This window comes from Scaptodrosophila lebanonensis, unplaced genomic scaffold (assembly GCF_003285725.1).
Source record: "Scaptodrosophila lebanonensis strain 11010-0011.00,11010-0021.00 unplaced genomic scaffold, SlebRS2 tig00001418-arrow-arrow-pilon, whole genome shotgun sequence".
NCBI lineage: Eukaryota > Metazoa > Arthropoda > Insecta > Diptera > Drosophilidae > Scaptodrosophila > Scaptodrosophila lebanonensis.
Window position 1 is genome coordinate 625,906 of NW_022060744.1, and position 11,334 is coordinate 637,239.

An 11,334-nucleotide genomic window follows, 5' to 3' on the forward strand; every position below is an offset into this window, starting at 1 on the left:
AGGGCTAAATCGACTCGGCTTTAAATTTATGTACTGCTTCGATTTTTCTAATATAAAATATCAAACCTACTAAAACATGTGTAATTAGAATTTTTTGAAAACAGAAGGCGACGGCAAAATATGCAAAATCATTTGAATTTATTGTTTAGCGAACTACTGAAAAATATTGAACACTTCGTTAATGCAATAGCTTTGATTCCATTCATAACATATAAAATCCCATTGTCATAATAAATACAATTGAATTCCGAGAGTTTGAATGCGCGCCAAATAAAATTCAACATTGCACATACAATCCACCACATTACAGAGAGCGCTGGTGAGTATAAAGCCCAGCTGTATGGTTGTTAGAGGAGGCACGCGCTAGTGCTTACATGCTATAGCTTAAGGTGCGAGCGAGACCACAGTCTAGCAGTAGGGGCCAGGTAAACGCAACAAGCGACGTCGCGGACGTATTGTTCAGAGCGTCGTCGCTGTTCGTAGTTCGTAGTTGCTGAAAATAAATTGAAATTTATTTTTAAACAGCAACGCTGCTTTATAAACTTGTCATATTCATATTCCAAGTACTACGTGCAAAGTGTAAAACAAAAGTGTATCGCTCGCTACCGCCACCGCTACATCGTTGTGTCGCGTTCAACAAGCTGCGCGTGTTATTGTCGTTGTTGTTGTTGTTATTGGTGGTGCGTTCCGTTCTCACCTGCATACGCAAGCAGCTCATTATACTTAACTTTTTTTTTGCTATTTCTTGTTGTTTTAAGTGAGCAATTTATGTTTATCATTGTTGTCAGCAGTCGCAAGAAACTGACGGCCGAAAACAACGTTCGCTGCGAGTAGTTTTTTTTTGTTGCGTGTGCAGCGGCTGCGACCAACGAACCAATTGATTTTTCAACAAACCAACCAACGTGCTTTGGTTTTGCTGTGGATCGCCAGGGAAGGGAAGGAGTGCACATTGGCGCGCGTAGCCGGCAGCAGCAAGCGGCAAGCAGACATAACCTCAACACACCGCCGACGCACAGCTGTTGCACATACTGCAACACACAACAACAACGAAGCCGAAAAACGCTGATACAATACACGAGTACAAGCTGTTTGCTATTTGTTTGTTTCCTACTTCTAAAACCATATACTAAGCCTGACAACAAGTTAGTAGAAATAGAAAGCGCAGTAAAATGAATATCGACACACTGCGCAATGAATGGGAGGAACTTAGTCGCGAATACACGGAGCTGGAGGTAAGATTGATATTTTCCACACAAACATACGAGCACACACACACGCACACACATAACATGCAAATGTTTAGTTGTTTGCTAGCAGTGGCTATAGTTGTAGTAGTCGCCGTCGCCGTCGTCGTCGTTGTTATTGTTGTTGAGCACGCTTTCACCTTGAACAGCAGCAACAAAAATAATGATCAGTCGATCAGCTGCTGTGGCTATGACTATGACTGTTGTGAATATTATGACTATCACTATCACTATGAATCGCGAATATAATTGAATGATTAATGTTTTCCCCTGTCCTCTGTTATTTATTCATTTTGCAGACCTGCAACAGACGCTATATAGAGCTTTTGGAACAGTTGCACAGCCATCAGCAGAAATGCTTCAACGAGATCAAACACCAGCGATATCGCATGAATCAAATAACAGCCTCATTGCGACAGTGAGTATTCAAAGCGCACCATTCCCCTAGTCCTATCAGCACCACCACAACCACCACCACACTCCTCTCTACCGTGCTAGCTGCCAGGGTGGTTGCCACCCTGCCAACGAGCTAGGCAGATGTTTCTTTCTTCTAGAGTTTTGCTTCTGACTGCATTACGCATTGAAAACCGATTCAAGCATACTCGGAAAGAGTGCAAAGAACACTAGTGTTTGCCATTCAGTTGCGAATATGGGGCAGCCGCACCCTATAACCAGCCACATGGAAATGATTCACTGAACATCAATATCAAGATCTAGAATGCCACGAGAGTGCAGTCGCATAAACTCGACTATGCACACTCTGTAGAAATAAAAGTTGGGGTCACTTTTATGCTATTCGACAATACAAGCTAGCCGAGATCTGTATGGTATGCCAATAGCTTGGGTATAACTTATCATAATATGAGGATTAATGTGATTCGTCTAAGAACCAATCACGCTTGCCGTATACCATAACGTACAACTTAATGTTCTACAAGGTGCAGGGTACTCGATGACGAGTTTACACTAGACGACCATATCGTTCCTATTTGTTCACGCTTCAAGGGATCTCTCGCTTTCGAGCTCATTGGCAGTTGGCGTCATTCTGAGAGCTTTTGCAATTACACAGGCATGTAATTATTCTTTGTCCGACTCACTAATTGACTGGCTAACCGAAAAATAAATCTTTATGCATATGTACATATGTATGTATGTCTGTATGTGGAGGCAGACTTTGACTGGCATTCCACGTATGTAGCTATACTATATACAAGTACTGTATCTGTGTTGCTGCGTTTTTCCAATATTCCAATTGGAATTTGACTTTAATCAATTACGGGCGCGTTTTGTAATCAGCCAGAAGCTAGCCAGCCAAAGTATTCAAACTGACAGAAATACAACAGCAAAAATAACATAAAACACAAAACAGAAACAGAAGGAGAATGTCAAAGAAATTTAAGACACGCATTGTCGCACTTGTTGCTCGCTTATCGCACTGCACATGTCTTACGGCAATTAGTTAGGGCGACCCCGCACCCCGAGCCCCGCACCTCGCACCCGCACCACGCCATACCATGCCTTCTTATCGCTATTGCCCGACTAGCTGCTCATAAATGCGGGGCCGCGAACAGAGGAGGGCAGAAGCGGAAAGAGAAACAGGCGGGCAAAAAACAAAAAAGTTGTACAAATAACTTTTTACAACTGTTTCTTGTGATAAAAACGTCGTAGCGCTCTCTGATAAAAACTGCCTCAAGCTGTTTGTTTGTGTGCGTGTGTGTGTGTGTGAGTGAGTTTTTGTGGCAGGTGTGTGTAGACTTTGTACACCTTCAATTAAAGATGGTCAACATTTATTGAAGCCTGCCGTGGCGCTAGGTCTAACGTCTAGCTAACATCTTGGCCGGCCATCAAACAACAGCCATAAATTGTTTATGTTGCAATTGAGGCAAACCTTTGGGCATGCCGCCAAGCGAGAAACTTCAAAAGCTGCTGCAATCTGTCGAGTGTTTACTTGGCCCCCACTTAGCTGACTGGCCGGCCAACTTAGCCGCCCTTGACCCTGTGCGCTACAAAGCCAAAGTATACGTATGAAGTATAAACAAACAATGGGCGCGCGCGCGTGTTCAGCACGCAAACAAAATAAACAAACCCGCAGTCACTGCACAGTGGAATTTAATCCATGAACACGCACATTTTTGTATGGTCACGGGATAAGGGGAGGAGCAATGTAGATCGTGAATGCCTAGCTTTTTTGTATGCGCTTGTAATATTTAGCTTTCCCCTAAAAGACAAATAATGCAGGAACTCCCTCCCCTATATAGTATATCTTTATCTTCTTCACATCTTCCCATGAATGTGAATTCACAAATACTATGTGACTTGCTTGTATTGCTTCGCTCGTTTTCACAACTGCTTGTTATTACAAGTATTTTCGAAGCATTTAGTCCACTTGCGAACCATGCTATTAATTTCAGAAATATAACTGCACAGGTGTGCAAATATAACAATTCACTGGCAAAGCTGTTTTCGAAACTTTTTCTGAAAAACTATCATTAAGAAACAATTCTACGAATTCTGATCTAAAGTTGACATTTCGATAAGTTTTTGTTTCTAAAGCTATATCATTCAAATGAGCTAAACTCTTGTTACAACAAAGTCAAGTTGCACTGCACTCATCGCTATATAAAGATGAGGCTAAAACAAATATTTGGAATTGGTAGATCGCAACCAATTTAGATAATGGGAAATTTGTTTGTTGTGCGTTTATCATACCGCTGTCATCATTCAAGCGGAGAATTTTATTCGCAAGCCTCGGGCAACTAGCGTTACTTGCTTGGAAAATCTTTCGGATTCAAATTAACTTGAACCCACTATACCTACATACATATGAGTAGGATGTGGCAAGGGAAAGTAGAGCTTTGCGTGGTCAGCAGACAAGAAGACGACTGCGATGTTGGCGCCTGCGCCGGTCACTTAACATGTTCTGGTCGGTCTCTTTGCCACCCGCTCCCTCTATTCTTCTCAGCATTTGTGGACGCTTGAGTGGACAAGCCTCCTCACCTCGTCGCCCTTATCCACGCGGCATGTTTGCAGTCGCGTGTCCAGCCTCAGATTACGACACCTCTTGAAAAGCAGTGCCACTGGCCGAGGCAACAACGAGTGCCACATAAATTATGCAAGCGTAAAAATGAAATGGAAACAGCGTATGGCGTGCTTTATTTTTATTATTTATTTTTATATTTATTTGTTGTCGCTCAGCTGAGCACCTTAAACTGCAGCTGCAAATGCCAACTACTGAGCTCTTGATTGTTTTTGCGAAATGTTTTTCAATGAATTTCAATTGAGATGTACACACTAGTACGAGTATGTTCGTAGATACAGAAACAGATACATATACAGATGCATGCCTGAAGAGATACACTGCGTACATATTTTCGTTATTGTGGGGTCTCTTCTCCTCTCGCACCTACCAGCTTATTGGTTCGTTTTTATAGCCTGTACCCAAAAGGTGAAAGGCTATACTAGTTTTAAATCTTTTTGTGCTGATGTGAAAAAATGTTTAACACTGATTCCTGATTCTTTTTTCGCAATCTTCAAAAATCCTTCTTTTTACACAAATGGAAGTAAAATACGCCTAAAATTGTGTTCAAGAGAGTTTCCGTAGAACAAAAATAAAAATTTAAAACAAAACTAAACTAAACGGGCGTAGAAGAAAAAGCACATAGAAGTATAAAACCATTTTTAAATTTCCTGTAGATTTAAATGTTAGAGAAGAAACTTTATCTCAACTCCCGACTTGCCACAGATGTTTCCCTTTGTGGCAAACAGAATAGATTATAAAAAGTTTAACCTCCCACTTGGGAATATTTGTACCACCGTTAAAGAACGTAGATCAGCAAACAAACATACTTTAGATGGAATAGGATGAAGAGTATACAACAGGCTATAAGTAACGTTATAATTCTCTTTGTTTCTATGGCAATTACTGGTGTTTTATTGTCGACTTACTCTATAGAGCGGATTACGCCCACCAATTGGCTATTTGCTTTGCTTAAAGTCGTGTGAACAGTGAACGAACAAGCCTATTACATTATATGCTAGATTCGACAAAATAAAAAAATGCCCATTAAAAATGATTAAGATTCAAAAATTAAAACAAACTAACTTTCAATCAACTACTATGTATTTGAAGCATTTAAGCAGTTCCGCAAACTGCAACGTTCGGGGCATCATCAGGGTTGGCGAAGCATGCAAAACTAACAAATGGGTGTGTATATCCTACACTAAGACTTACTTTACGATGCGTTCGCCCCTGGCAACAGACTTTAGAACTTGCGCTGAAATAAAATAGCTCATAACTTTTCGAGCCCACTAACCAGCTCTTCCATTGAGGGGCTTTTTTTCGTCCGTATCAAAACTTTCGCCCCTTATCAGCTCATACATTGGAACATTACTTATGGCATTAAGTTGTTGTAGCTGTGTTAAAAATAAAATATGAACTATACCAACCACGAGCCAGCGATTGCGTTAAATTGCGATGTTGGCCATGAAAGCACATTTTAATAGGGAGTGTGGTAGCCAGAGGAGGGCCATAATTGTCGAAATAAAACTTTATAGCGACATTAGGTGGAAGACTACAATCTACGGTGCTCTCTACGCTTGTCTCTACCTATCAATTATCTCCAATTGAACTTTGACGGCCATTGGGAACCGCATTAAACGTCTGTCTACTCTTAGTAATAAGTGCATGTCATGCAGGCAGTTTAGCTGCAAAGTGGATTACAAACGGGCTTAACAACATGATATACAATCAGATGGGTATACTTGTATAGAAACTAAACTCTGACCAGTCGCCCTTCTTATTAAACTTATAATGAAAATGTTAGACAAATGGAATGCAGTCCAACCAAAGAATTGGTTGTTCTTGTGTACACTTATCTATTTCAGTTCCGCCGATTTCATATTATCATTTGTGAACAATATTATACAAGCTGGAAAGACCCCATGTTATTGGAGCTTACTATTTGTATGTGGTCAGCATGACGAGTATAATCGATGTACAGATATCCGTCGATCAGTCCGCTTCTCTTTTCCAATGTTCATCCGTATGAACGCCGATAGCTTTTGAACCATCATAGTTAGGGAAACCAAACTTGACAATGATTTATCTATACACATTACAAGTTTATTACAAACCATATAAAGCTTTATCATTTTGCGTAGCTACTAACTTTTCAGTGTGTGAAGAGATAAGAAGAAACGTTTTTAGTTATGAGTTATTTCTAGCCTCTCCGTACAATGAAGATTTATAAAAATCTGTTAATAAAGCTGCTATAATACTGATTAGTACAATGAAGTGTATTTCAGTTGAAAGGCTGGGTACACAGGGTGTTGAAGAGTCGGGTTGGCACCACTTTAACGTTCTGCTCATTACATGGTATTTAAAGAGTAGGCCGTGTACGATTTTTCCTTTTCATTATGGCTTTATACCTCTTGCGTGCAAAGAAATTCAATCGAAATAAACACTCGTGTAAATCCAAATATAAAAAAACGACTTTCATGGTAAGATAGACCGAATAATGGGAGCAATATATTTTATTATAGCAAGCAATAAAGGGTGTATAACTTTATTAATGTTGATTTGCACTTTACAGATTCAAAGGACCCTTCGACCCCGAAGAGAAGGAGAAAGTCGATGATCTGCAACGCATGACGCTTAAGCGAAAGGCCCAACTCCATGAAATCGAACAGTCGTTGCCCGCCAAATCGGGTCGATATCTGCAGGTGAGCTCAAATCGGCCAAATATTTGACAAAACTCGAAAAAGAAACAACAACAACAAACTGTTTTGTTATTTAATTTTTTTTTTTATTTGTTTTTGACCAGATAATACTCGGCGATGTGAACGTTTCAATTCTTAACAGAAATGACAAAGTACGCTACAAAGATGACTATGAGAAGTTTAAGTTAATACTCAACGTGATTGGACTGATAATGGCGTTTTTCAATTTGATATTCAACTATCGGTAAGTCGGAATCTGCATCTGAGGCTCTCAAAAACCAACAACAACAACAACAACATTGATTGCTTGCAGAGCCCTGGAGCTGACGTTCATATTTCTGCTGGTCTGGTATTACTGCACGCTGACCATACGCGAGTCCATACTGAAGGTCAATGGGTCGCGCATCAAGGGTTGGTGGCGCGCCCATCACTTCATTTCGACGGTGGCAGCTGGCGTCCTTCTCGTTTGGCCCCAGGGCGAGCACTGGCAGCTGTTCCGCCTGCAGTTCATGTATTTTAACGTATACATAAGTAAGTAATAGTTGAATATGTGTAGTATATTTATTTTCCCACGGCTTTCGAAACTACACTGAAGCTAGAATTCTAACCAGTTCATACTAGGGTTATTGAAGCTATTTAGCGTGCCCCAAACACTCGTACCCATACCCCGCCATACATTACTCGTTGCAGGCATTGTGCAGTATCTGCAGTTTGGCTATCAGAAGGGACTGCTCTATCGCCTGAAGGCGCTGGGTGAGCGCCACAACATGGACATTACCATCGAGGGCTTTCACTCGTGGATGTGGCGCGGCCTCAGCTTTCTATTGCCCTTCCTCTTCATTGGCTATGCATTTCAGGCCTACAATGCCTGGACATTGTACAAGCTGGCCTACAACCCGCCCGATGCGCCGTGGCACGTGTCGGTCATGTGTGGCCTATTCCTGCTCCTGTTCGTGGGCAATATGACGACGGCGCTCCTGGTGGTGCCGGAGAAGATTCGTGAACGCGCCAAGGAGCGCTATCGCCTCCTCAGCATGGGCAAGTCCATGAAGCTGCGAAAGGAGATGAAGGTGGGTAGTAGTGTCTTGTGCCTCCCACTGTATTCCTAACCATGCTTGTAACCACAGAACAGCGCCAGTGATCTGGACATATCGTCCTCTACAAACGTGGTGCCGGAACCCGAAAAGAAGGAGAACTAAATAAATGGGACTATACGCCGGCACGGCCCTGCCCTTCTGTCCGGAACATTTAATTCTTATTTATTTTTTTTTTTTTTTTTTGTTTTATTTACTTACTAGTTTCTTTCATAGAACTATTTTTTGCCTATGTTTAAGACTTCATATACTTTTAGGCACCTTTTTGTTTTTGTCTCGGTCTTTCCCCTAACATCGGAACAAAAAGCCAACAAAATTGAAACGTTAGCAAATTTTAAGGTCAGATCAGATGTGCTATCAATTGTAAAAAATCACTAAAGGAAAATTTATTTTCTCGCACCACATTGTTGTTATAAGTTTATAAGGAACGCAAGAAACATTGCAATGGAGTTGAAAATGTTTTGTAAGAATGCAAAAAAAAAAAAAAAAAAAAAAATGCTGAAAAGCACACAAATTGATATTGGAATGGAAACTAAAAACCAAATGAAATAAAGAACGGAAAATTGAAAGTGAACTGAACGGTGTGTATTCATCGGGGGGTGGTTGGTGGTAGTAGTGGAGGTGGAAGGGTGGTTTTTGCAGCAACCTGATATTTCTCTGGCCATTAAATTGTGCGCCTACTTTTATCCAATTTTGAGTGAAGAAGAAATTTCCCGTATGAATGTCTATAATGGATTCATGACATATTGATGCTCTACAGAAACAATCTAGATGGCCTTAAAGCTCGACGCGAAAATTAAACAACTTGTTATGCTTATTAAAGCAATGTGAAGAGAATCGAAAGTACAGACAAACCTGGCGATTTGTAAAATATACAAGTATATAGGACTGACTGGAATATGAGATTATTCTTCGTTAAAGTTTGACAATAAAGAGTTTATTTCAGAAACAGTTCTTTGGTATACTCGAATCCAACATAAATAAGTATTGATATACATATATATATACTATATACATCCTTTTGCTGCGCATTGGAAGGAAACCGGGCGACTATATCAACTGACTTTAACATCAATCGCATAAAGAGTGAAAGCTGGATTTAAAGAGCAGCCAGCGGCGATGGTTTGTTCCTACTTGTATTTATTTGTATAATTCTATAACTTTTGCTCGCTTTGTTTTTGGGCTGCTCTTCATTTTTCAGGGCCGTACTGTACCTAGAATCGTTTTTAGGCGCCATTGCCGTCGTCCTCGTGGTTGGCCTTGTTTTACGGATGCCCATTAATGCGGCACACACAGGACGAACAGACGGACGGACGGACGAACGAGCGAACAGTCAGCCAGATGGATGTCCGTCCTCAACGTTTGGGCCATTTTGCAACAAAGGCTCTGCAATGCGGCAAAAGCGGCGGTTTTGTCCGCTCCCCGTACCCCATACCCCGTTCCCGGCCACCTACCGCCCCCACTCCACTCCTATCCTAACCACAACCGCAGCAAGCGCATTGGGGCAAATGGCTGCCGGCACGCTGAGTATCCTGTTCCTGTGCTCTGCCGGTCGGGTCGTCCTGTCCGGCGCTCGTCCACACCGACCTCGGACCTGGTTTGGCCTCTGCCTCTGCCTGGCCTGTGCCTGGCCTGGCCTTTGGTTGGGCCTATCGTTGCCGACGCGTCGCCGCAGCCTAATTTGGCGAGAGTTCATTAATTGCGTAAACGGCGCGCGCTTTTAATTATGTCGAACGGAATAATGCGGCGCGTCAGAGCGACGCAGGCGGCTGCACTTGGCCAGGGATGCACACAGGGACGCACACACACATCCAAACACGTCGCGTTTTTTCCGTCTGTCTGTGTGTTGGCGGCGACGTATTTTGTGCATTTGTGGCATTGTTTGCATTGTTGCTTCCCCTAGCACGCTAGATGATGGCGGCGGCAATGGCGGCGGTGGTGGTGGTGCTGGTGTTGGAGGTGGAGGTGGAGATGGTGCTGATGGGTTTGCCGGAAGGGTGGAGGGCGGCTTGACTGCCTGTTTTTCTGCGGCACCAATGGAATTTACGACTTTTGGTTTTGCAGCCGCAACCAACGTTTTGCACAGATGTGAGTGGTTGGTGGGTCGAGCAGAGCGTGTGGAGGCCAGCCGTCTGATGGAGGGAGTAGGGCAGTGGCATTTCATGGCTGGCGCGATTATCATTTATTGCAACCGCATATGGGAAATGCTGCCACATAAGGCGAGTAATTCGTCAATTTGATAAGCGTACGCCACTGACCACTGGCCTGCCAATTGAAAGTCTATGTAAACAACAACAGAGTAAAAGAAATCAGCAAACCTTTTTTGAGTAGGCGGGGCGAGTACAGTTCTCTGAAAAAAGGATAAATACAATCCCTATAAAATAATCCCAGCAATTCCCAATGGGGGCAAGTGACAAAAAGGTGACCAACCTAACTAAACTCTATCTAGGATAGAATAATCAACGCACCGCTTCACCGACTTCGTTAGTCGGACTTATTCAACATATAATAAGAATGTAAACTTGATAAAAATTGTACAAAACTGCGAAAGTTGTTTAAGCTCCTTTCAGACGCAAAGGAAGGTGAGGAACGGCGAGGTAAGGAAAAGTGCAATTTTTCAACTATGTTGTGCACTTGATAAGTTTAAAGTAAAGCTGTTCCCCAACTCCCGGGCAACACTTTACATTAAAAAGGAAAACATCGGGAAGTCAGCGGAACAATATTGACAATGCTCGAGAAAATAACAAAGTTAAGGTAACGATTCTATCGAAGACGTCAGCAAAGGAGCTGCAGAAAAAGGTTTAATAAAAAACAAATCTATCCAAATTAAAAAGAGTGTGAAATTAATATAATGAATTTCTTGACATCAACAAAGATAAACTTAATGTTCAGATCGATTGCAACTCCAAAAAGGGCTCACAGGACGAACATCCAAAAAGACTCAGTTGCTCTTTTATTCGAAAATGTAATCAACTCCATATCCTTTCTTGTGATGCGCAAACTCTTTTGCGATTTAATAAACCCGAATTTCGACAAGGTCTTCTCTACTCTCAAAAATAAAAAATGTACAAGCGAGAGCAGAGCCTTTGCAAGCCTTGGAAAGGAGTTCTCTAATTTGATTTTGGTTAAGCTTGATAGTCTGGATAACCCATTCAACTCATTCCATGATCTTTACAATCCCATGTAGATGAAATAGCTACCATTATGAAAAATTTAACTAAAGGATCTATGCAATTACAGACTCTCAGTCGAACAAATGTTTATCTTAATTGCTTCGG

The 11,334-nt window shown here is 41.8% G+C and overlaps 1 protein-coding gene across 3 annotated transcripts; it reads left to right on the forward strand.

Moving 5' to 3' along the window:
- Nucleotides 1-192: 192 nt before the first annotated feature.
- Nucleotides 193-8,455, forward strand: LOC115633218 (transmembrane protein 120 homolog). 3 transcript variants are annotated; one of them, XM_030530606.1, is made up of 8 exons: nucleotides 193-319; nucleotides 789-1,232; nucleotides 1,544-1,662; nucleotides 6,836-6,965; nucleotides 7,067-7,206; nucleotides 7,276-7,493; nucleotides 7,653-8,032; nucleotides 8,090-8,455. In XM_030530606.1, exons 2-8 carry the CDS (start codon nucleotides 1,170-1,172, stop codon nucleotides 8,159-8,161), a joined length of 1,122 nt encoding a protein of 373 aa, XP_030386466.1. In that variant the 5' UTR covers nucleotides 193-319; nucleotides 789-1,169; the 3' UTR covers nucleotides 8,162-8,455. The 3 variants fall into 3 exon arrangements, with proteins under 3 accessions (XP_030386466.1, XP_030386467.1, XP_030386465.1); XM_030530607.1 differs by having other exon boundaries at nucleotides 212-319; nucleotides 792-1,232; XM_030530605.1 differs by lacking the exon at nucleotides 193-319 and having other exon boundaries at nucleotides 471-1,232.
- Nucleotides 8,456-11,334: the final 2,879 nt, after the last annotated feature.